Raw genomic sequence first — 26,547 nt, 5'->3', positions numbered from 1 at the left:
CAAATTTGCTCCCAAGGGCCCTGATATAACAGTGGTGGTTAATGAAAATTTTTCATTCATTTTTGTTTCACATGTATCTCATCATCTCATCTCTCTCTCTCTCTCTCTCTCTCTCTCTCTCTCTCTCTCTCTCTCTCGTCTCTCTCTCTCTGTCCCCCACTCTCTCTGTGTGCCTGTGTGTGTGTGTGTGTGTGTGTGTGTGTGTGTGTGTGTGTGTGTGCAGCATATGAATGCGGTCAGTGTCCAAGGAGGGTAGAGCCTGCATCTAATTCCCTGACAACATTTACAGGTTTTCAATACCAGGCATGGTGACACATGGCTTTAATCCCAGCACTCTATAGACAGATGCAGGCTGTTCACTGAGGCCAGCCTGGTCTACAGAGTGAGTTCCAGGACAGCCAGGGCTACAAATAGAAACACTGTCTCTAAGTGTCACAGAGCTAAGTGGAAAAGGAAAGCATAGTCTCTCTTCAACGCAAGATAGAAATTGTCAGGCTGGAGAGATGGTTGACTGGTTAAGAGCATCGACTACTCTTCCTGAGGTCCTGAGTTCCTGAGTTCCAATCCCAGCAACCACATGGTGGCTCACAACCATCTGTAATGAGATCTGATGCCCTCTTCTGGTGTGTCTGAAGACAGCTCCTGTGTTCTTTGTTTATATATAATAAACACATGATTTTATTTTTTTTTAAACAAAGGTGGTAATTGTCTTCACTGGGGAGATTAGAAGGAAGGAAACGGGGGAGGGGTGGAAAGGAGGTCACTGGGAAGCACTAGTGGACGGGGGAGAGTGGCTAACAGCAGGGCAGCAAAGAAGCAGAGCCTTCACCAGGGGATGATGGGGTAGGGAGCTGGAAAGACAGAGTGTGGTGTGGAGAGAAGATGGAGGAAGTGAGAAGAGCAGACTGAGTCTGAGGGAGCCTGAGGCTGTGTCTCCAGGAGAAGAAGCAGCAGTGGAAACTGCTAGAACAATCATTGGGGCCCCTACTGGGTGAGAACAAACCAGTGACTCTGTGAGTGCTGCATGCATGGGAGTGGGCAGAAACTGGAGCTCTGGTTGTAAATTTCCTTGATTTTGACTGCACTTTTTGCAGAGGATGTGCTGACCACGCCAATCTTTTTCTTTTTCCTTTCTTTTCTCTTCTTTGTTTCTTTCTTTTCTTTCTTTCTTTTTTTTTGCATTTCAACTTTTACTTGAAAACAACTTAAATTTTAGACAAATGATTTTAGTATATAAATTTGATTTTTTTATACAGAATATAAAGATTTCCCTCATTAATCTCTCATGTGAAGGGTATTACAGGCCCGAAGAAAGACACATTCTGCACACAAAATACACCTAGTTTGTGTGGCACTGGTGACAAATGGTGTCCTGCTCCTGCACATACATTAGGACCAAGTGGTGACTTTACACATCAAAGGGCTGCCATCACTGTCTGTGGTTTGTTCATGTTGACCTTGAGGAATTTGCTGGGCTGGTAGGCTTCCTTCTGGTTCTGGGGCTTGGCTTTGAGCCTCCTGGTGTCTGCTAAGGACTCCGCCCCTTTCACTCTCCCACTTGTAGGCAGAGCAGGCTTCTCTCTACTTTCCACAGGGGCGACTGGCTGCATCACACATCTACTGCGGACTGCCACTGGAGACTTGGTTATTTTGTTTCTTTACCCTGATTCCAAGGAACCCTGAGGGCCCAACTGAAGGTGAGTGAGATGAAGGGGTGGCCAATGAGAGAGTCCTGAAAAAGTAGGCTCAGTATTCAGGTCACAGTAGCAAACTCCACGGGCCCTCCGGGACCTCAGGGACCTCTGCATGTGGGACTGAGGACCAGAGCCACCAGGTCCCGTAGGGATTCCCAGAAACAAGTAGGAAAAGGGATACTAGGAACCTGCAAGGCTGGAGCGCGAAAACCCCAGAATTCAAAGTCCAGGTGCCTGGGACTTTCTCAGTTCTCTGCACTGGGTCCTGTGTGGAGCGGTACTGAGGATTCCTGATTTTCTCAGCAGCTCTGGTCGCACCCTAGGCTGCCTGGGCTCAGAAAGGACCATGGCAAAGAGAGCCACCACCAAGTGCAATCTTTCTCTGAATCTGGGCCTTTTGGTGCTGCTGAATTTTCTGGGGACCGCGATGCTAGAAGGTGAGTTCCCAGGGTCTACATGGAGGGGTCTACACGGAGGGGTCTACATGGAGGTGGTTAGGGCACTGAGCAAGGAATTGGCTAAGTCAGGAAGTTCTCTCAGTCCTGAGCTCCCAGGAAGCTCCAAGTCTTCCTCTCTACTTCACCACCTCAGCAACTGGGGACCCTGCCTCTGCCTGCCTCTACTCTCCTCCCCCACGCTGCACATAGAAGTTCTGAAAAAAAAAAGTTATGGCAGGACAGCATAGAGGGGATACAGGGTTGAAGGTTACAGCAGACAGAAAAGAATACCTGGTGATGTCCTCAGCACCAGTGGGGTCCTTAGGAAGGAAGTCTAAAAACCAGTCTCTGGGACTGGATATGCTGGGCACAGTGCTGACCCCTACTGGAGAAAGACTCAGACAGCTGACCTGAACCTAAGGCAGGCTGTGCTCTGAAGACTGCCTTCCTGGGGATTCCTCACAAGCTCTGCACCACTTTAGAATCTGTTTGTTCTTGAGCTTTCCTTCCTACCTTCCCATCCACTGTCTCATGGTACCTCCAGACTGGTGGGAAAGAAAGGTTTAAGGAGAGAGATTGGGCCTTCAAGCACGTCACAGACAGACAGAGATCTTTTCCTGAGAATGGATTAGGTGTGTGGTTTAATGTGGGAGAAGCTGAGCTCTGATGGCCAAGAGAGCTGTGTGACAGAGCCCAGTGGGAGCAGGGATGAGCACTGAGCTCACAGCTGGCAGCTTCCCTCTCCAGGACAACTGGGGCATTGCCTCAGGAGCTTCCCTCAACACCAGGTTCAATGTTGAATTTCCATGTGTTCTATGTTGCCTCCCTACCCGTGAGTGCTCAGATAGATTTTCATCCCCAGGAACATGGATGTTATCTGACATACTTTATACTTCAATCCTTGATAGTAGACAATAAGTGTACTTTTGAGATAATCCTGCTGATAACATGGTATGCATTGGGGTGAGAGGAGGGGTCCAACCAATGTGACCCAGCCACTGTTCTCACAGAACAGAAGATGCAGAGATGGTGGGCCTCTTGAATAGAGTCACCTCCTCCTGACCTTTGCCCTTCAGAAGAATGCTTGGGGTCACAGGAACATGTGTCCTATGGCTTTGTGCTCCCAATTTGGAACTCACCTTCATGTTTCTCTCACAGATGTACACTCTCTTAGTTGCAACTTGATCATCAGGTCTCCTACCAAAGCAGAACCTCTCTGGTATGAAGGACAGTGTTCAATGGATGGAATTGATTTCCTTTCTTCTAATAACGTGAACAAGACCATGCCTTTGGGTAACCAAGAGAAAATGGCAAATGCCACCGAAGTGTGGACATGTTTGACCCAGTGGATAGACCGATGGAAACAGGAGTTAAGGGACAAAGTGTCTGAAATCAAAGTGCACACTACCAAGACCAGTGGTAAGTTTGGGACTGAGCACAGAGGCAGAGATGGTTGGCAAGAGAAGAGGGGCAGAGCACATGCAGGAATGGGATGTGAGTGTCTTTGGGTGAAGGAGCTGAGCACTTGTGGTACTGTGCAGGCCCAGGGTACACAGTGGATAAAAAGAGAAAGTCGTGTGGAAAAGATACTGACACCTAAGCTTGTAGAGAAAGACTTGACCTTGAGGAGGTGACGAATGGATCAGAATGGAAGAATGGCGGTGTTGTATGTGACTTGCAGGTCACCCCACTTTACGGGTCACCATGCTTTCTAAGCACAGCCATGAACAAATCATTGGTGCTTCCTGGGAATTCAACACCAGTGAAAATTATTCCTTCATCTTGGACCTAAAGACTATGAAGTGGAAACTGATCAATCCTGTACCAGGCGACATCATGAAAGAATGGAAAGATGATGAGACATTAATGAAACATCTGAATTTGTCCATAGCAGAATGCAGTAAAAAATTCAATGAATTCTTAAATCAGCACGAGGAAAGAACAAGTAGGTATTACCTGGATTGTCAGAAGGAACTTCTTCTCATTTCATAAACTGAGTGAGTGATTTCTGGGTAGTGTTCCTGGCTGAGGAGACAGTGATGACCACAGGGATTCCTCAGTCCATCTCACACCCCAGCGTTCCTCACTCCCTGTTAACCAGTGGTCCAGGCTCTGCATGGCCTGCTGATGAGCCCTAACTCTGTGTGCATCACTGTACACTTCCCGCCCTCTCATCCTCAGGTAGCGGCCTTCCACCAGCTCCACCATCACTTTTTAAAGGATTTACCATCTGACTCTGGCACAGTTATACACCAGCAATTTCCCCAACATCCAGTGATATCCACAGTTCATTTATCAACTTTTGGGATGGTTTGATAGACATTAACTTTCCTTTGTAATGAAATAAACTCTGCTGAGACATCATTTATACAACTCCCACTCCTCTGTCTACTCAGGACTTTGTAAATAGGTCTGGCATGGGAGTCCCTCTGGCTGCCTTGGGAGAGAAGGTGCTAATGGAGGTGTGTATTTCACTTTATGGAGAACTTTCCTATGTTTTTACAGATCAACAAGGGCCCCAGATATCACCCAGCCTCCACCTACCAGCCAGGTTCCTTATAAGGAAGTATTATTGATCCCTGTGGGACTCATCATCTCCATCATCTTTATTATTTTCATTTGCATATGTGTGAAGAGGATGTGTTGTACCCAAGGAGGTGAGGAGCAGCGTGGGGTCTCATCCTGTCCTTGGTAGTTTTGTTTGTCAGGGGACTTGCAATAGGTGTCTCACTGAGTTACAGATGGTTTCGAGTACTGGGAGCTGAACGCAGAACCTCTCCAAGAACAGCAAGGGAACTTCTGAGCCTTCTCTCAAACCCTCGAATTTTTTTTTCTTAAAAAAGATTTTTATTTTATTTATGTATGTGAGTACAGTGTCGCTGTCTTCACAGGCACCAGAAGAGGGCATCAGATCCCTTTAAAGATCACTCTGAGCCACCATGTGGTTGCTGGGAGTTAATTTAGGACCTCTGGAAGAGTGAGCAGTACTCTTAAATTTTTTTTGAAGTTGGATTTGCTGGGGTTTTTTTATTATTGGTTGTTTTATTTAATTACATGTCAAATGTTACCTACTTTCCCTGGCTCCCCTTCTGCAACCTCCCTATCTTATCCACCCTCCACCCTGCTCCTATGAGGGTGCTCCTCCACCCACCCACCCACCCACTCACACCCACCTCAACTCTGAAGCATCCCCCTGTGCTGGGGCATCAGGCCTGCACAGGACCAAGGGTCTCCTGATCCCATTGATGCCAGATATGCAGTCCTCTGCTACATATGTAGCTGGAGTCATGGACCCATTCATGTGCACTTTCTGGATAATGGTTGAGTCCCTGGGAGCTCTGCGTGTCCAGTGAGTTGATACTGTTATTCTTCCTATGGACAGCTCCTTCAGTCCTTTCCCAGGCTCTTCCATTGGAGTCCCTCTCCTCAGACTGATGGTTGGCTGTATCTGTTTCTGTATTAGTCAGGTGCTGGCAGAGCCTCTCAGAGGACAGATATACTAGGCTCCTGTCAGGAAGCTCTTCTTGGTATCAGTAATAATGTATGGGTTTGGGATGGATCCCAAGGTGGGGCAGACTCTGGATGGCCTTTCCCTCACTCTCTGCTCCAGGTTTTGTCCCTGCATTTTCTTTAGGCAGGAACAATTCTGGGTTGAAAACCTTGAGATGGGTGGGAGGCCCTGTCCCTCAACTGGCACCATGTCTACCTAATCCACGGGGTCTCTTCAGGTTCTGTCTCCTCTCTGTTGGGTATTTCTACTAATGTCATCCACACTGGGTCCTGGGAACCTCTAGCTTCCCTGGTGTCTGGGACTTTCTAGTGGTCCCCTCTTGTTCTATACCCCACGCAGCTACACATTTCTATTCCTTTCCCTGTCGCTCTGAACTTCTCTCCTGTCTCTTCATGTACCTGCTCCGTCTTGAACGTCTTCCCTCCTCTCTCTGTCAGGAGGTTAATCCTCCTCAACTGACCATTTTGTTCCCTCTTCCACGTAGGACTGAAGCATCTACAGTCTGGTCTTCCTTCTTGTTTAGCTCCATATGAGTTTGTGAATTGTAACTTGGGTATTCCAAGTTTTTGGGCTAATGTCCACTTACCGGTGGGTTCATAGCATGTGTGTTTTTAGGGTCTGGGTTCCCTCACTCAGGATGATATTTCCTAGTTCCATCCATTTCCCTAATTGTTTCATGAAGTTATCATTTTTAATAGCTGCGTAGTACTCCCTTCTGTAAATGTATCACACTTTCTGTATCCCTTCTTTCATCATGGGGCAGCTGGATTGATCCCACCTTCTGGTTACTATAAATAAGGATGCTATGAACAGATGTCTTCATTTGACCCGTCCAGCAGGTCCAGTTATTCAGGGTCCCGAAGAGGCTTTCTACCTGTAGGCCAAATGGGGGTGAAGAGAAGAAGGAGACCAAGCAAAAGTTCTGTTGTCAAGGTCTCGTTTATTGGGGTGAACATTACAGCTTTAAAGGCTTTCAGGTAGGGGGAGTGTCCTTTGTGAAACACAAAGGATGGAGGGAGAAGGGCATTCCAGAAGCGATAGCAGAAGGTGAAGAGGTCATGCGATGGAGACGCTGGAGACGTCTGGTGTTTGCTCAGACTGAAACATCCTGTGAAAGTTATCTTTCTGTGCCGTAAATTCATGGGAGAGGCTTTTGTCCAATACTCTCAAGACTTATGGCAGTCATTTCAAGGTTGAACATCTGTGGCCATGCAGCCAAGAGTCATGTAGACACTTTGAGCCACAAATCAGCCAGGCCCCAATCCAATACGGCTCCCTACATTTATTATATGCAGGAACATTTTTTGGGGTATATGCACAGTAGTGGTATAGCTGGGTCCTCAGGTAAAACTATTTCCAGTTTTCTGAGGAAACACCAGATTGACTTCCAGAGTGTTTCTACCAGCTTGCAATCCCACCAGCAATGGAGGAATGTTCTTTTTCTTCACATCTTACCCACCATCTTCTGTTGCCTGAATTTTTGATCTTAAGCCATATTGACAGGTTTGAGGGGGAGGCTTGGGGATGTTTTGATTTACTTTCCCTGACAACTAAGGATGTTGGACATTTCTTTAGGTGCTTCTCAGACATTCGATATTCCTCATTTGAGAATTCATCAATTACCTCTGTACCCCAGTTTTAGCAGGGTTATTTGGTTCTCTGGTGTCTAACTTTTTGAGTTCTTTGTATATTTAGGATATTAGCCCTCTATCTGATTTCATGTTGCTAAAGACCATTCCCCAATCTGTAGATTGACATTTTTGTCCTACTTACAGTATACTTTGCTTTAAAGAAGCTTTCATTTTCAAGAGGTCCCATTTGCCCATTGCTGATCTTGGAGCCTGAGCCATTGATATTCTGTTCAGGAAATTTCCCCTGTGCCAATGTGTTCAAGGCTCCTTCCCACTTACTGTTCTATTACATTCGGTGTATCTGGTTTTATGTGGAGATCATTGATCCACTTGGACTGGAGTCTAAATAGATATAAATGAATCACTCGCATTTTCTGCATCCCAAACACCAATTGATCCACCACCATTTGTTGAAAATGCTTTGCTTTGCCCACTGGATCGTTTTGGCTTCTTCTTCAAAGATCAGTGACCGTAGAAGGGTGAGTTTATTTCAGTGTCTTCAATTCTATTCCATGGATCTACCTGCCTGTCTCTGTACCAATACCATACAGATTTTATCACTATTGCTCTGTAATACACCTTAAGATCAGGGATGGTGATCCCCCCAGAATTTCTGATATTATTGGGAATAGTTTTTGTGATCCTGGGTTTTTTGTTATCCCATGTTTACTGTCATCATCCAGGAGATTCTTAGCTTGGCCAGCAGATGTCATTCTTTGATTTCACATTCTAGCCGACCCAGGAGATGAATGAAAGCCTCTGAGTGCCCATTCATGTTTGAAATTAACAATGGACACATTGCTGATTTGAAAATGACATCACACATTGCTGAGTGGTCTGGTTTTCATGCCTTGATTCATGAAACAGATAAATTTTTAAAGAGTATGTTTGCCAGGTAGTGGATGTGCCAGCCTTTGCTCCCAGCACTAGAGAAGCAGAGGGATGCTAATCTTGGCCTTCACGGTCACTATTCTGTACATGAGTTCCAGGACAAGCAGGGCTACCAAGAGAAAACATGTCTAAAAAATAAAATAAAGAAGGAATGTTTTCCGTGCACAGGTAAAGGGCACTCCAGAGTTTAATGCTGTTTCCAGAGAGGACAACTCACCATGAGGACTGTGTGCTTGTCAGCTCTGTGTCTAACAAACAAAGAAACAATCAATTCAGTCTGACATACAGACAGAAGTACACAGAAACTGAAAATATGACTTCACCTTTCCCCTGTTGAATCATTAGAAGGAACTCTGTCATCTCTGTATCTGACCTGATCCCTCCCAGACACTGACACGTGAACTTTCAGAATGCCTCACATGTTTCTGTGACTTGTGCTGTCTAGCAATCGTCCTGGGCCCCTGTTGGAGATATTCACTTGGTACCAAGGAGGAACATGGGAAGAGAATTGGCCTCATCCCCTCAGAAGGTCCATATTTCAGTGAACTCCCTCCAGACATGACTCAGACTCCCAGAAGTTAGTACTCAGTTTCTTCAAGGGGACCATATGTCTGTTTACTACTGGGGCCTCTGCTTGACTCACTGTCTTTCAGTGTATGTGCATGGAGTCTTTTTCCATGGTACCTTCACCTGGTGCTATAATATTTTACAGTTGTTTCTCTATCAGGCATCTCAGTTGGGTGTGGTCTTTCCCTACAACTTAGTGCACACTTCTTCTGACTCTCCCACACTCCAATCATGAGCTTCAGATACTCATTGACACTAACTGTGGGCTCTGGTCTCTATGATTTCCTTAACTTAACCTTTCCACATTAGTGCCACTTCCTGCAGAAACACAATTATCAGATGTAGAAAGTGCTCCCTGAGCTTCCTAAAATGTCTCTGTGGCTGCAGAGGTGTCACCCTGAAGTAGAAGGCTCCTGGCTCTGTGCCCTCCTGCTTGTTGACATCCACTGAAGGGGGAGTCGTCAGAACATATAGGTGGGTTCTAGCTGTAATATCAGGTTGCAAAGAATTTTCAGGTAACGACTTCCACTATTGCAGTCACTTCATTCTTGTGTATTTACTAAAGATCTGGCTTAGCAGAAGCTGTGCAAGACAGCTCCTCAGTTGTTCTACCCAATTGAGATAGGACTAAGTGTTTCACTGTGGTTTTAAAACTGGCTGGTCATTGTGCACATTAAAATCTGTTCTAATTTTCTCATCAGGAGTCACTTCCTGTGTTGAGGTGAGCTCTGCAATGAAACAGCTTTGGAGAAGTCACCCCAGATCCTATAATTAACCTCTCACTAGACTCCTGTTAGCAATCCCAAAGAAAACTCAGTGGAGCTTCAAAATGTCTGCACAATTTGTACTTTGATCTGTCATTAAGTTCTATTTCTGGTGTGTGTTGTGTGTGTGTGTGTGTTCAAATATGTTGTTCTTGGAGGATAACTTCCCCCGTTTGTGTCTCAGGGGACTTTCCTAATTTTTCCCTTTCCTTAAACTTAGGTCTTAATCAGGTCTTGAGGAGTCATGGCTTAGCCAGAAAGCCATGATTGACAACAGGACCAGTTATGGAGTCTCCAATGAAAGCCATAAGTAGAAAATTGGATGAAGGGTCCAAGGTTGGCCTAGACCCGGCTCCCCATCACCATGTGAGTTACATCACCAGCTCACCCACTAGAGTATAGACAGTTTGTCTTCTAGGTTCTGGCTTGCTCCACTCCACTACCACTGATGCTTTCCTCGGTGGTCACTTCTTGGCACTGGCATTTCCAAAGAGCTAGAGTCTTCTGCTCTAGCCACACTTTTAGTAGTGTCCTGTGAAGGGCTTTATTCATGGACTCCAATTCTGTCGCACAGTGCCAAGCCTCAGCTCTTCTCCATGACCCTTTCACATCTACAAAACCAGGAACACCAGGCTAGCTCTTACACTGACTTGTTCAGGTACCTCACAAGGTCCAATCTGGCCGGGTCTTGAACACAGCTTGTGTACTGACTCTCAGGAATCCCTTTCCAGATGATCTCACTTCAGTGGTGCTGCTCTCTCCTGATGACTGTTAAGTTCTCAGCTCCAGCTGAAGAGCATTGAGTATCCCAACAAAGCAAAGGTTCAACTAAAGTAGTTCTGGACTCTTGTTTAATCACAGCCAATTCTTCAGCCCCAGCAACATAGAGCCATCCGTTCTTAATGCAAATGACTTGGTAGCATTTGCTTCCCTGAACATCACAAAGTCAGGCCTCCATTGTCTGCACTGCTTTCAACATGCCTGTCATCTAAGGTCCTGAAGAATGGACCAGGTACCTCTTATCACTCAATGGCTTTTCTAGCCAAGAGGTCCAACGGCTTTCTAGAAACCTCCCCAAAACATATGCCAGGTCTACTACAACAAAACCACACACTATCTTGGTACCAATTTGTCTTAATGATGTTTACTTTTGCTGTGGTGAAACATCATGACCAAAGGGACTTGTGAAGGAAAGAGTTTATGTGGCTTACACTTCTAAATCACTGTTTGTCCTTTGAAAGAAGTCAGGTCAGGATTCAAAGAGGGCAGGGACTTGGAGGCAGGAGCTGATGCAGAGGCCATGCAGGGGTGCTGTTTACTAGATTTCTCCTCATGGCTTGCTCAGCCATATAGTCTTATACAAAAGTCATCAGCCTCATAGAAAAGGACCACCGAAATGGGCTGTGAGCTGCATGTGATTACTGTGAAGAAAATGCCCTACAGGGTACCCTCCAGCCTAATCTGAAGGAAGCATTTTATAACCGAGTTTCTTTCCTCCCTTACTGCTCCATAATTTGTCAACCTCACATAAAACTCTGAAGCACATACCTTATATTTACCAGTTTCATTAGATATGGCGGTATTACTTGGCATTTCTCTTAGAGCAACTGTGAGCCCCTCTGACCAAATCTTTATGCTCCAATGCTACAAATGACGTCATAACTGGCCATTACACTCCATGGTCACTTTACAGTGAATGAATCTGAAACATTCAACTTTTATTCTGAAGTTTGGTTAAGGCCTTCCCCTGTATTTAATAATATTTAGGCCATATTTTCTTTTTAAGAAATTTATTAATCTGAAGAGACGGCTGGGCAGTTAAGAGAACTGCTCACTCTCCAGAGGTCCTGAGTTCAACTCTCAGCAACACATACTGGCTCAGAGCGATCTGTGATGGGATCTGATGCCCACCTCTGGTGTGTGTGAAGACAGAGACAGTGTACTCACATACATAAATAAAATAAAAATCTTTTTTAAAGGAAAAATTCATTCATTGTTTGGCGTGAAGGCTCAGTAGTTAAGATCCCTTGCTGTTCTTGGAGATGTCCTCGGTTCAGCTCCCAGTACTTGAAAACATCTGTAACTCCAGTTCCACAGATTCTGATGCCCTCCTTGGGCCTCTGCAAGTACCAGGTACACATGTTACAGACAGACAGACAGACAGGCAAAACACTGATACACAGTAAGAGTAAAACATACACAAACATCTAACAATGTATTTCACATAAATTATGCATCTCAATTGGATTCACTATGATGTGTTCATATATGTGTGTAAGATAATTTGGTGACAACAACCCTTTAATCACTTCTCATGCCCCTTACCCAGTTCCTGCACAGGTTTCCTCTTCCAAATGCCGCCTCTACTTTCAAGGAAAGTTTCTTTAAATTAAAAAGTAATAATAATTGATCAAATGACTTAATTTGGACTCATTTATAGGAGTGTGGGAAAGGAGTTATTTGCAGGAATACAGGCTCCTTAGTAGTGACCACACCAATAAATACAATCAGCTCTGACAGCATTAAATGCAGAAAAATTCTCAGTGAGTGAGGAAGCTTATGAGGCCCTGTGGCTCCATAAAGGGATGATTGTCAGGTCTGCTCTTGTGCAGGCATCATACAATTTCTCAGAAATATTCAGTTCAAAGACATAGCAGTGAGGTCATGCCTGGGAACTGTGTTCTCCTGCACCCATTCTTCCCTACGTTGTATGGTGTTTCCTGAATCTTGGATGGGGTAATATGGATGGTGGAATAAATGCTTTTACCCCAATGTCTTGGGATCTTCCTCCTGGGACAACATTTTGGTGCTCTGGTTGGGAACCTCTCCTCTTGTCTCCTCTAGCCCCTCATTCCTCTGTGGCTTGTGGCAGTTGATGCAGTAGTCCTTGAGCAGCTGAAGTTCTCTACCTTGGGAGGTCTGAAGTGAGAGACACACTTCGATTGTTGAAGTAATTCATCCTCGATACCAGCACAGAAGTCTGGAAGTCACTTCTTAGCTTGTACCCTGATATGTCATGAATCCTGACTAACAAAGATGGTTTAGAGCTCCAGGTCACCAAACCTCTTCTCAGACAGACCCATTTCTGGGGTCAACAGCCATTACTGCATGTAGCATGTAGGGGGGAAAGACAGAGAGAGTTCATGGGCAGTCCTAACTGGCTGTGTAGAAACAGCTTTCCAAATGTTCTTGGAATGAATGTAGAGTCAGTGTCCCTGCATGGGTCATGATAGGAGTGCCTGCAAGTGAGGTGCTCACAAGCTGGTTTCATTCCATTTTCATGATCTGAGCAGAAGGAAATTTATTGAACTGGAAATGAGTTTCTCAAAAGGTCAATGTTGGTTGCTGGTAAGATGGCTCAGTGAGTAAAGGCACTTGCTATGCAAGTATGAGGACCAGAATTCCCACCCCTAATAACCAGTGCGATACCTATTGCAAGTCCCTTGACAAACAACACTACCAAGGACAGGATGAGACCCCAGCCTGCTCCTCACCTCCTTGGGTACAACACATCCTCTTTACACATATGCAAATGAAAATAATAAAGATGATGGAGATGATGAGTCCCACAGAGATCAATACTTCCTTATAAGGAACCTGGCTGGTAGGTCGAGGCTGGGTGATATCTGCGGCCATTGTTGTTGATCCTTAAAAAAGCATAGGAAAGTTCTCCATAAAGTTAAATACACACCTCCATTAGCACCTTTTGTCCCAAGGCAGTCAGAGGGACTCCCATGCCAGACCGATTTACAAAGTCCTGAGTAGACAGAGGAGTGGGAGTTGTATAAATGATGTCTCAGCAGAGTTTATTTCATTACAAAGGATTGTTAATGTCTATCAAACCATCCCAAAAGTTGATAAATGAACTGTGGATATCACTGGATGTTGGGGAAATTGCTGGTGTATAACTGTGCCAGAGTCAGATGGTAAATCCTTTAAAAAGTGATGGAGGAGCTGGTGGAAGGGCAGCTATGCTTGAGGATGAGAGGGCTGGAAGTGTACAGTGATGCACACAGAGTTGGGGCTCATCAGCAGGCCATGCAGAGCCTGGAGCACTGGTTAACAGGCAGTGAGGAACACTGGGATGTGTGATGGACTGAGGAATCCCTATGGTCATCACTGTCTCCCCAGCCAGGACCACTACCCAGAAATCACTCACTCAGTCTATGAAATGAGAAGAAGTTCCTTCTGACAATCTAGGCAATACTTACTTGTTCTTTCCTCGTGCTGATTTAAGAATTCATTGAATTTTTTTTTATTTTTTTCTTCATTAACTTGAGTATTTCTTATTTACATTTCGATTGATATTCCCTTTCCCGGTTTCCAGGCCAACATCCCCCTAATCCCTCCCCCTCCCTTTCTTTATGGGTGTTCCTCTCCCGATCCTCCACCTGTTACCGCCCTCCCCCCAACAATCACATTCACTGGGGGTTCAGTCTTGGCAGGACCAAGGGCTCCCCCTTCCACTGGTGCTCTTACTAGGCTATTCATTGCTACCTATGAGGTTGGAGCCCAGGGTCAGTCCATGTATAGTCTTTGGGTAGTGGCTTAGTCCCTGGAAGCTCTGGTTGCTTGGCATTGTTGTTCATATGGGGTCTCGAGTCCCTTCAAGCTCTTCCAGTCCTTTCTCTGATTCCTTCAACTGGGGTCCCATTCTCAGTTCAGTGGTTTGCTGCAGGCATTCGACTCTGTATTTGCTGTATTCTGGCTGTGTCTCTCAGGAGCGGTCTACATCCGGCTCCTGTTGGCCTGCACTTTTTGCTTCATCCATCTTGTCTAATAGGGTGGCTGTATATGTATGGGCCACATGTGGGGCAGGCTCTGAATGGGTGTTCCTTCTGCCTCTGTTTTAATCTTTGCTTCCCTATTCCCTGCCAAGGCTATTCTTGTTTCCCTTTTAAAGAAGGAGTGAAGCCTTCGCATTTTGATCATCTGTCTTGAGTATCATGTGTTCTGTGCATCTAGGGTAATTCAAGCATTTGGGTAATAGCCACTTATCAATGAGTTCATAACATCTGTGTTTTTCTGTGATTGGGTTACCTCACTCAGGATGATATTTTCCAGTTCCCTGGATTTGCCTATGAATTTCATAAAGGCATTGTTTTTGATAGCTGAGTAATATTCCACTTTGTAGATGTACCACATTTTCTGTATCCATTCCTCTGTTGAAGGGCATCTGGGTTCTTTCCAGCTTCTGGCTATTATAAATAAGGCTGCTATGAACATAGTGGAGCACGTGTCTTTTTTATATGTTGGGGCATCTTTTGGGTATATGCCCAAGAGAGGTATAGATGGATCCTCAGGTAATTCAATGTCCAATTTTCTGAGGAACTTCCAGATTGATTTCCAGAATGGTTTTACCATTCTGCAATCCCACCAACAATGGAGGAATGTTCCTCTTTCTCCACATCCTCGCCAGCATTTGTTGTCACCTGAGTTTTTGATCTTAGCCATTCTCACTGGTGTGAGGTGAAATCTCAGGGTTGTTTTGATTTGCATTTCCCTTATGACTAAAGATGTTGAACATTTCTTTAGGTGTTTCTCAGCCATTCGGCATTCCTCAGCTGTGAATTCTTTGTTTAGCTCTGAACCCCATTTTTTTAACCTACAAAGCATTTTTAATACTTGGTATATTGTGCTTAACTCATTCTCATTTATATGTGCATAAAATGTTCTGTGTGAATTCAAACAGAACACCTAGTCTAACACATTGAAATCACTACACTGAGCTACAACTGTATAGAAGGCTTGGTGATATTTTCTTTTTTTTTCTTTTTTCTTTTTTTTTTTTATTAACTTGAGTATTTCTTATATACATTTCGAGTGTTATTCCCTTTCCCGGTTTCCGGGCAAACATCCCCCTCCCCCCTCCCCTCCCTTATGGGTGTTCCCCTCCCCACCCTCCCCCCATTGCCTCCCTCCCCCCAACAGTCTAGTTCACTGGGGGTTCACTTAGCAGGACCCAGTGTTTCCCCTTCCACTGGTGCTCTTACTAGGATATTCATTGCTACCTATGAGGTCAGAGTCCAGGGTCAGTCCATGTATAGTCTTTAGGTAGTGGCTTAGTCCCTGGAAGCTCTGGTTGCTTGGCATTGTTGTACATATGGGGTCTCGAGCCCCTTCAAGCTCTTTCAGATCTTTCTCTGATTCCTTCAACGGGGGTCCTATTCTCAGTTCAGTGGTTTGCTGCAGGCATTCGCCTCTGTATTTGCTGTATTCTGGCTGTGTCTCTCAGGAGCGATCTACATCCGGCTCCTGTCAGTCTGCACTTCTTTGCTTCATCCATCTTGTCTAATTCTGAACCCCATTTTTTAATAGGGTTATTTGTCTCCCTGCGGTCTAACTTCTTGAGTTCTTTGTATATTTTGGATATAAGCCCTCTATCTGTTGTAGGATTGGTAAAGATCTTTTCCCAATCTGTTGGTTGCCGTTTTGTCCTAACCACAATGTCCACAGAACATTGCAGTTGTGGTTAGTTTCCTAACCACAGAAGCTTTGCAGTTTTATGAGATCCCATTTGTTGATTCTTGATATTAGAGCATAAGCCATTGGTGTTTTATTCAGCAAATTTTTTCCACTGCCCATGTGTTCGAGATGCTGCCCTAGTTTTTCTTCTATTAGTTTGAGTGTGTCTGGTTTGATGTGGAGGTCCTTGATCCACTTGGACTTAAGCTTTGTACAGGGTGATAAGCATGGATCGATCTGCATTCTTCTACATGTTGACCTCCAGTTGAACCAGCACCATTTGCTGAGAATGCTATCATTTGTCCATTGGATGGTTTTGGCTCCTTTGTCAAAAATCAAGTGCCCATATGTGTGTGGGTTAATTTCTGGGTCTTCAATTCTATTCCATTGGTGTATCTGTCTGTCTCTGTACCAATACCATGCAGTTTTTATCACTATTGCTCTGTAATACTGCTTGAGTTCAGGGATAGTGATTCCCCCTGAAGTCCTTTTAATGTTGAGGATAGTTTTAGCTATCCTTGGTTTTTTGTTAACCAGATGAATTTGCAAATTGTTCTCTTTGAAGAACTGGATTCATATTTTGATGGGGATTGTATTGAATCTGTAGATTGCTTTTGGTAAAATGGCAATTTTTACTATATTAATCCTGCCAATCCATGAGCATGGGAGATCTTTCCATCTTCTGAGGTCTTCTTCAATTTCTTTCCTCAGTGGCTTGAAGTTCTTATTGTACAGATCTTTTACTTGCTTGGTTAAAGTCACACCGAGGTACTTTATATTATTTGGGTCTATTATGAAGGGTGTCGTTTCCCTAATTTCTTTCTCGGCTTGTTTCTCTTTTGTATAGAGGAAGGCTACTGATTTATTTGAGTTAATTTTATGCCCAGCCACTTTGCTGAAGTTGTTTATCAGCTTTAGTAGTTCTCTGGTGGAATGTTGGGATCACTTAAATATACTATCATGTCATCTGCAAATAGTGATATTTTGACCTCTTCTTTTCCGATCTGTATCCCTTTGATCTCCTTTTGTTGTCTGATTGCTCTGGCTAGAACTTCAAGAACTATATTGAATAAGTAGGGAGACAGTGGGCAGCCTTGTCTAGTCCCTGATTTTAGTGGGATTGCTGCAAGTTTCTCTCCATTTAGTTTAATTTAGCAACTGGTTTGCTGTATATGGCTTTTACTATGTTTAGGTATGGGCCTTGAATTCCTACTCTTTCCAGGACTTTTATAATGAAGGGGAGTTGAATTATGTCAAATGCTTTCTCGGCATCTAATGAAATGATCATGTGGTTTTGTTCTTTCAGTTTGTTTATATAATGGATCACGTTGATGGTTTTCCGTATATTAAACCATCCCTGCATGCCTGGGATGAAGCCTACTTGATCATGGTGGATGATTGTTTTGATGTGCTCTTGGATTCAGTTTGCCAGAATTTTATTGAGGATGTTTGTGTCGATATTCATAAGGGAAATTGGTCTGAAGTTCTCTTTCTTTGTTGGGTCTTTGTGTGGTTTAGGTATAAGAGTAATTGTGGCTTCTTGGAAGGAATTCGGTAGTGCTCCATCTGTTTCAATTTTGTGGAATAGTTTGGATAATATTGGTATGAGGTCTTCTATGAAGGTCTGATAGAATTCTGCACTAAACCCGTCTGGAACTGGCCTCTTTTTGGTTGGGAGACCTTTAATGACTGCTTCTATTTCCTTAGGAGTTATGGGGTTGTTTAAATGGTTTATCTGTTTCTGATTTAACTTCGGTACCTGGTATCTGTCTAGGAAATTGTCCATTTCCTGCAGATTTTCAAGTTTTTTTGAATATAGGCTTTTGTAGTAGGATCCAATGATTTTTTTAATTTCCTCTGATTCTGTAGTTATATCTCCCTTTTCATTTCTGATTTTGTTAATTTGGACATAGAGAGTGACACACTTTCGTTAGTCTGGCTAAGGGTTTATCTATCATGCTGATTTTCTCAAAGAACCAACTTTTGGTTCTGTTGATTCTTTCTATGGTCCTTTTTGTTTCTACTTGGCTGATTTCAGCTCTGAGTTTGATTATTTCCTGCTTTCTACTCATCCTGGGTGTATTTGCTTCTTTTTGTTCTAGAGGTTTTAGATGTGCTGTCAAGCTGGTGACATATGCTCTCTCCTGTTTCTTTCTGCAGGCACTCAGAGCTATGAGATTTCCTCTTAGCACAGCTTTCATTGTGTCCCATAAGTTTGGGTATGTTGTACCTTCATTTTCATTAAATTCTAAGAAGTCTTTAATTTCTTTCTTTATTTCTTCCTTGACCAGGTTATCGTTGAGTAGAGCATTGTTCAACTTCCATGAATATGTGGGCGTTCTTCCCTTATTGTTATTGAAGCCCAATTTTAGCCCATGGTGGTCTGATAGGACACATGGGATTATTTATATCTTTCTGTATCTATTGAGGCCTGTTTTTTGACCAAATATATGATCAATTTTGGAGAAAGTACCATGAGGTGCTGAGAAGGATGTATATCCTTTTGCTTTTGGATAGAATGTTATGTAAATATCTGTTAAGTCCATTTGGTTCATGACTTCTCTTAGTCTGTCTATGTCTCTGTTTAATTTCTGTTTCCATGACCTATCCATTGATGAGAGTGGGGTGTTGAAATCTCCTACTATTATTGTGTGAGATGCAATGTGTGCTTTGAGCTTTAGTAAGGTTTCTTTTATGTATGTAGGTGCCCTTGTATTTTGAGCATAGCTATTTAGTAATGAGAGTTCATCTTGGTGGATTTTTCCTTTGATGAATATGAAGTGTCCTTCCTTATATTTTTTGATGAGTTTTAGTTGAAAATTGATTTTATTTGATATTAGAATGGCTCCTCCAACTTGCTTCTTCTGACCATTTGCTTGGAAAGTTGTTTTCCAGCCTTTTACTCTGAGGTAGTGTCTGTCTTTGTCTCTGAGGTGTGTTTCCTGTAGGCAGCAGAATGCAGGGTCCTCATTGCGTATCCAGTTTGTTAATCTATGTCTTTTTATTGGGGAGTTGAGACCATTGATGTTGAGAGATATTAAGGAACAGTGATTATTGCTTCATGTTATATTCTGATTTGGATGTGAGGTTATGTTTGTGTGCTTTTCTTCTCTTTGTTTTGTTGCCAAGACGATTAGTTTCTTGCTTTTTCTAGGGTGTAGTTTGCCTCCTTATGTTGGGCTTTACCATTTATTATCCTTTGTAGCGCTGGATTTGTAGAAAGATATTGTGTAAATTTGGTTTTGTCATGGAATATCTTGGTTTCTCCATCTATGTCAATTGAGCATTTTGTAGGATACAGTAACCTGGGCTGGCATTTGTGTTCTCTTCGGGTCTGTATTACATCTGTCCAGGATCTTCTGGCTTTCACAGTCTCTGGCGGTGAGAAGTCTGGTGTGATTCTGATAGGTCTGCCTTAATATGTTACTTGACCTATTTCCCTTACTGCCTTTAATATTCTTTCTTTATGTTGTGCATTTGTTGTTTTGACTATTATGTGATGGGAGGAGTTTCATTTCTGGTCCAATGTATTTGGAGTTTTGTAGGCTTCTTGTATGCTTATGGGCATCTCTTTATGTTAGGGAAGTTTTCTCCTATGATTTTGTTGAAGATATTTACTGGTCCTTTGAGCTGGGAGTCTTCACTCTCTTCTCTACCTATTATCCTTAGGTTTGCTTCTCATTGAGTCCTGGATTTACTGTATGTTTTGGTCCCGTAGCTTTTTCTGTTTTACATTATCTTTGACAGTTGTGACAATGATTTCTATGGAATCTTCTGCTCCTGAGATTCTCTCTTCTATCTCTTGCATTCTGTTGGTGATGCTTGTATCTACGGCTCCTTGTCTCTTCCTTTAGTTTTCGATATCCAGGTTTGTTTACCTGTGTTCTTTCTTCATTGCATCTATTTCCATTTTTATTTCCTTCAACTGTTTGATTGTGTTTTCCTGGAATTCTTTCAGGATTTTTGTGATTCCTTTCTATAGGCTTCTACTTGTTCATTTATGTTTTCCTGCGTTTCTCTAAGGGAGTTCTTCATTTCTTTCTTGAAGTCCTCCAGCATCATGATCAAATATGATTTTAAATCTAGATCTTGCTTTTCTGGTGTGTTTTGATATTCAGTGTTTGCTTTGATGTGAGAATTGGGCTCCGATAATGCCATGTAATCTTGGTTTCTGTTGCCTGGGTTCCTGCGCTTGTCTCTCACCATCAGATTATCTCTGGTGTTACCTTGTTCTGCTATTTCTGACAGTGGCTAGACTGTCCTATAGGCCTGTGTGCCAGGAGTGCTATAGACCTGTTTTTCTGTTTCTTTCAGCCAGTTATGGGAACAGAGTGTTCCGCTTTCAGGTGTGCAATTTTTCCTGTCTACAGGTCTTCAGCTGTTCCTGTGAGCCTTTGTCCTGAGTTCACCAGGCAGGTCACTTGGAGCAGAAAAGTTGGTCTTACCTGTGGTCCCGAGGCTCAAGTTTGCTTGTGGGGTGTTGCTTATGAGCTCTTTGCGAGGGCAGCTTCCAGGAGGATTGTGCTGCCTTTTCCGGGAGCCACGGTGCACCAGGGTCCAGGATGGCGTTTGGTGTTTTCCTCTGGAGTCTGAAATGTTGGCAGAATGTAGTCTCTTCTGGCTTCCCATGCGTGTCTCCCTCTCTGAAGGTTTAGCTCTCCCTCCCAGGGGATTTGGGTGCAGAGAACTGTTGATCCAGTCCCTTCAGGTTCTGGTGGTGTCTGGGGCACAGGGGACCTGCAGCTCCAGTGCCCCTATCTTCTGGTTCCCAGAGGCCGTATACAGTTTCCTCTTGGGCCAGTGATGTGGGCAGGTGTGGGCAGTATTGGTGGTCTCTTCCACTCTGCAGTCTCAGGAGTGCCCACCTGTCTGGGCGGTGAGCTCTCTCTCGAATTCATTGAATTTCTGACTGCATTGTACTATGGACAAATTCAGATGTTTCATTAATGTCTCATCATCTTTCCATTCTTTCATGATGTCCTCTGGTACAGGATTAATCAGTTTCCACTTCATAGTATTTAGGTCCAAGATGAAGGAATAATTCTCCCTGATGCTTCATACCCAGGAAGCACTAATGATTTGTCCATGGCTGAGCTTAGAATGCATGGTGACCCATAAAGTACAGTGAACTGCAAGTCCCATACAACACCATCATTCTTCCCTTCTGATCCATTCGTTACCTCCTCGAGGTCAAGTCTTTCTCTACAAGCTTAGGTGTCAGTATCTTTGCCACACGATTTTCTCTTTTTATCCACTGTGTACCCTGGGCCTGCACAGTACCACAAGCGCTCAGCTCCTTCACACAAAGACACTCACATCCCATTCCTCCATGGGCTCTGCCCCTCCTCTCTTGCCAACCATCTCTGCCTCTGCAGTCAGTCCCACACTTACCACTGGACTTGGTAGTGTGCACTATGATTTCAGACACCTTGTCCCTTAAGTCCTGGCCCAATAGGTCTATCCACTGGGTCACTTCAGTGGCATTTGCCATCTTCTCCTGGTTACCCAAAGGCATGGTCTTGTTTACGTAATTAAAAGAAAGGAAAACAGTTCCATCCATTGAACACTGTTATTTCATACCAGAGAGGTTCTGCTTTGGTAGGAGACTTGATGATCAAGTTGCAAGTAAGAGAGTGTACATCTGTGAGAGAAACATGAAGGTGAGTTCCAAAGTGGGAGCACAAAGCCATAGGACACATGTTCCTGTGACCCCAAGCATTCTTCTGAAGGGCAAAGGTAAGAAAGTGGTGACTCTATTCAAGAGGCCCACCATCTCTGCATCTTCTGTTCTTTGAGAACAGTCGTTGGGTCACATTGGTTGGACCCCTCCCCTCACCCCAATGCATACCATGTTACCTGCAGGACTTATCTCAAAAGTACACTTATTGTCTACTATCAAGGACTGAAGTATAAAGTATGTCAGATAACATCCATATTCCTGGGCATGAAAATCTATCTGAACACTCACGGGGAAGGGAGGCATCATTGAACCCTTGGAAATTCAACATGGATCCCGCTGTTGAGGGAAGCTCCTGAGGCAATGCCCCAGTTGTCCTGGAGAGGGAAGCTGCCAGCTGTGAGCTCAGTGCTCATCCCTGCTCCCACTGGGCTCTGTCACACAGCTCTGTTGGCCATCAGAGCTCAGCTTCCCCCACATTAAACCATACACCGAATCCATTCTCAGGAAGAGATCTCTATCTGTGACCTGTTTGAAGCCTCAATCTGTCTCCTTAAGTCTTTGTTTGCCAGCATGCTTATGGCCCCTGGTGTCTCAGACTTTCACTAGCAGGTAAAGAGACACAATGCCCTATAGCTATTCTGTGAAGGAGACTGCAAAAGTAAGCAGGTAAGACAGAGAAGCCTGGGCAAGTTTGCTGTGACATGATTGTGGGAGCACTACAATTTAAAATTAAATAGTATTTTACTATAGAAACTTTTAACAAGTTTGCAATATATTTACATTAAAAAATGCAAAATAATATACAATATCGCCCAAAAGTACACACACACACACACACACACACACATACCCCAACACACACACACACACACCCCACACACATACATACACACACACACACACACACACACACACACACACACACACAAACACACAGAGGCTATTTCATGACTTATTTGTTGGTCAACTACTCCTGAACAAGATCTTCCCAGGATGGCTTGATAGTCCCAGTGACATTCCCGGAAGAAAACCAATTTTCTCTCTCCCAGCAGGTTGACCCAGGGGGAGAAGGGAATGTTGCAAATTCTATAGTTTAGGAAATGGTGTGAAATCCTGCCTTAAAAGAAAACAAGAAGCAGTTGGGGATTTAGCTCAGTGGTAGAGGGCTTGCTCAAGGCCCTGGGTTAGGTCCCCAGCTCCGGGGGAAAAAAAAAAAAAGAAAACAAGAACAAATGCTTTTAGAGTGCAGTTTCTCATTTGCTGTGGACATGACCATAAAGAAAAATTCCCATTAGGTTTTCCATATGCTCCTTGTCTAGCAGTTAACCTGTTGGGAACATTTTTAAAAATAAAAGAAAAAATAAATAAAATAAAAATAAAATAAAATAAAATTAAATTAAAAAAAAAAACAAGAACAAATGGGTAAAACATGAGTGGTTGTGAATGCCTTGTCCCGGGAAGTTCCTATTGTGATGTGATGGAAAAATACCATGAAATGAAGGAAAGAAATTTCGAGGACAAGGCTTCACAGAATGGCTCAGGGTGTGCAAAGAATACCAGGGGAAGGCAGACTTCAGAGCAAAGTCCATGGGAACTGTCTGAGACATCCTGCCTGCAGGGTCTGGCACTTTGCCCATACAATCAGCGCGGGTGGCTGAAAACTGTGAGCCTCACCACAGATTGACAGGGATCTTCTCTTCCTTCCTTATTTGTTCTACAGACCTGGGGTGGTTGTTCTACAGACCGGGCCAGGGCCTTAGAGTAACTGTTGATGCTCATCTTTTGGGCAGGAAGGAGGAACCATGTACAGGAGGAGCCCTTGAGAGAGCGGACAGGGGAGTCCACAACCCTGTTTTTCAACAAACTTGCTTCCCTCCCGCCACCCCGACAACCTCCCCGCCCCCCACGACAGCCACTTCAGTCAGGACATTGCAACTCACCAGCGCACAGCGTAGACCCCAGACAGCTCAGAAAAACCAACAATCATGAAGCTCCTGTGAAAAGATGGTGCTTGGCGGCTGTATTCTCTGCCATACCCGACATGAGCAACAGGTGTGACCGGAGCTGTGAGAAGTGGTGAGGATTCTGTGCAGCCCCGCATAGGATCCCGCTCAGAGATTCACGAAAATGCCGGTCACCAACGCTGTAACTCCAGCAATTGTCAGGAACTTCATAGCTTGCTTGTCCCTCTTTGAGGAAATCAGCCAAGCTAGAATGCCATCCGGCCAAACTGGGAGCCTGAACTCCATCCTCCATCTGACTAAGGATTCGCTGATTTCATTGTCCCGCCCACTCCAAGGCTTCTAAACCAATCAACCAAAAAGCCCCTCTCCGGTGTTCTCCTCCCACTGTTTAGCATCCCTGGGCAGCTGCTTGTGCACACAGACACAACCTGCTGGCCTCCAGTAGGTGGCGCTGCAGGTCGCAGATACAGTGATACTTGTACAACAAAAGATCACTCCCAGGCCCAGGCAGTGCTCAGGCCCAGGGCAATTGGGACACTCCTAAAGAGTTTCTGTCCTGAGTTCATCAGCCACACCCCCAATCTCCCTCTCAATGGCCTATGCCTCAAGTGTTCCCCTCTATGCTGCTTTCAATATGCTTGGTCCAAGGGAAATGATAATATTAGGAACTCTGGCCTTAAGGGAGAAGGTGTGGCCTTGTTGGAGAAAATTTGTCCTGTTAGGGTGGGCTTTGGAGGTCTCCTCCTCTGTCCAGGCTCCATCCATCCAGTGTGGAATGAGACCCTCCTAGCTGCCTGCAGAAAGGAGTTTTCTCCTGGCTGCCTTTTGATCACACTGTAGAACTTCTAACTCTCCAGCACATCTGCCTGCATGCTGCCAGGCTTCCTGCCATGATGATAAAGCACTGAACCTCTGAGACTGTAAGCCAACCCCAATTAAATGTCTGCCTCTATGTAGAATTTTCACCTAAAGTGAGCCTAACCTGGGTACTGTCCTGTTGAGGGGCGAGAGATAACTTCTATGACCCTTATAGAGGCTGGAGCGCCCTTATGACAATGAGGGAAGTCTGGGGGGGGGGGGGGATCTGGCTACTGGAGCTCCTCAGAAAGGGGCCTGAGCACTCTCCTGACTTAAAGGTTGACAAACAATACGAAGTATTATGAAGTTTCCAACATACACAGAGCCTACAAAAGGAGTCCCCCCCACGGAAAGATTTCTCTACACCTGAGTGGCAAAATAGCCAACAACTTCCATGTCTTAAAGAAAGAACCCTTCCTTCAAAGGGTAAGAGACACTTTATTCTGGAGACAAATATGAAAGACCAGACCACCAGAGTGACCACAGATTTAGGTTACCCATATTTTTATGTGATATTTCTGTTTATGGACTTTCTGTAGTGAAGAGACAAGGAAAGTCATAAATGAAAAATCTCTCAAATGAATCAGTAGAGACATGAGAAAGGGATCTTACATCAATTACGTGGAAACACAACTCTGGCCCAGATCCTGTCTGATAAAATTCTTAGCTTTTGTGTCGGTGGAATTAGAAGGTCTCTTCATCTATTTTAAGGACATATCTAAGAGTCACAAAAAAGTTAGGTCACAAAAGGACATAGACAGTAATTGGTGCCTAAGGGGACTGAAGATGGCCCAAGAAAATATGTCTCAGGACCTGGGCACCTCAGCACCTCACATCACTGAGGATTGCTCAGCTAGCTTTTGTTGGTTCATGTCTGTCTAGGAGCTCCTGTTCACACATGCAAGGCTTTTCCATCATTTCTAGGCCAGGCCCAGCTGTGTGTCTGTGTCTCTGATTTGTTGTAAATCTTCTCCCCCTACAGATAGATCATGTGTGGGGTCTTTACATGATAATGTTCCTCAAAGGCTATAACTTAAAGTGGCTGATAAGGAAGCAAAAGAATATGCAAGCTTCGTTCAAAATTCTTTTAATTCATGATATGCAAGAAAATCTAACACATTGGATATTTTTAATTGGTGAAGAAAAAAGAAAAATATCAATACTAATCAAACAATGCCACAATGATATTGAAGCTAGGTGTGAAATAGCACATTAGTGAGTGACAATGCAACACTTGATAGTATTGTGCAATTATGACCAATTTGTTAAAGACAAAACCTGGAGTGGTTTGCTGTGTTCAGGGTTTCATATCTCTAGGAAAGAAGAAGACTAAATTACAACTTAACAAAAGAAGGAAGCAGCCATCCCCCCAAAACATCCAAATGACAATATGAATTTCACAATAGATTTTGCTTACTGGTAAGAAAGATTTGTAGGATAAAGTAATTTCACCCTAACAGATTGCTAAAGGACTTTTAAAACAGAACAAAGCAAAACAAGGAAACACAGAAGACTCTATAGGCTTCTGGAGGTTAATTTAAATCCGTATATTTAAAAAAACTTGTTTAATTGAATTTATAGTTTGGCAAGATTATTGCTTAATTTCTTGTGAGTTTATCAGGCAGTCAATTTCACAACAATAGAGTCTTGTCAGAGTCAACATTGAGAATCTGTTTTTGTCCGTATTTATTCATCAGAAGGGTCTAATATTTCAATGTTGTGACACAAAGTGATCTCCTAATTCAGGCCTGAGGACTGTACAGTTCACTTCCCAAACTATATTTGCAAAACTGCCTTAAAGTATTTTGTGTTAGTTTCTGTATTTGATTTGGCCACATTGATAGGCTTCTTGGACTATGAGCTGCTCACTCATGAAGCTATGTAACAGACTAAACCACTCTCTGTTCTTCAAGTCTGGTGTAACTGACTTTCTGAGTTTGCAATGGCCACCACTAGAGGCCTAAAGCAATGAGGATCAAGGGCTGGGCTGACAGCAAGGATTTTAACCTTCACCTCCAGGTTGGCCGTGTCCCAGCATAGAGGACAGGGGCATAGCTCTAAAAGAACATGACAGCCTCAGAAAGG

The 26,547-nt window shown here is 43.9% G+C and overlaps 1 protein-coding gene, 1 non-coding gene and 1 pseudogene across 3 annotated transcripts in view; 2 read left to right on the top strand and 1 right to left on the bottom strand.

Moving 5' to 3' along the window:
- LOC120100082 (retinoic acid early-inducible protein 1-gamma-like) overlaps window positions 1-25,601 on the top strand; it is a 50,189-nt gene extending 24,588 nt beyond the window's left edge. The window contains exons 3-8 of one of the 2 annotated variants that reach the window (XM_087604459.1): window positions 1,595-1,697; window positions 2,001-2,131; window positions 3,290-3,550; window positions 3,813-4,076; window positions 4,637-4,788; window positions 23,431-25,601. In XM_087604459.1, coding sequence (XP_087460585.1) covers window positions 2,041-2,131; window positions 3,290-3,550; window positions 3,813-4,076; window positions 4,637-4,707 — 687 coding nt within the window. In that variant the 5' untranslated portion in view covers window positions 1,595-1,697; window positions 2,001-2,040 and the 3' untranslated portion in view covers window positions 4,708-4,788; window positions 23,431-25,601. The remainder of the gene's footprint in view (window positions 1-1,594; window positions 1,698-2,000; window positions 2,132-3,289; window positions 3,551-3,812; window positions 4,077-4,636; window positions 4,789-23,430) is intronic. The other variant, XM_087604456.1, reaches the window with a different exon arrangement.
- On the bottom strand, window positions 11,498-23,896 carry LOC148006808 (retinoic acid early-inducible protein 1-gamma-like; annotated as a pseudogene).
- On the top strand, window positions 22,861-22,982 carry LOC120100385 (small nucleolar RNA SNORA32). The gene has a single exon (XR_015655783.1). It is a non-coding gene; the product is annotated as a small nucleolar RNA SNORA32 (small nucleolar RNA).
- Window positions 25,602-26,547: the final 946 nt, after the last annotated feature.

The sequence above is a fragment of the Rattus norvegicus genome, chromosome 1, assembly GCF_021556685.1.
Source record: "Rattus norvegicus strain SHRSP/BbbUtx chromosome 1, alternate assembly SHRSP_T2T, whole genome shotgun sequence".
In the NCBI taxonomy this organism is placed as follows: domain Eukaryota; kingdom Metazoa; phylum Chordata; class Mammalia; order Rodentia; family Muridae; genus Rattus; species Rattus norvegicus.
This window is presented reverse-complemented; position numbering and strand designations above follow the sequence as displayed.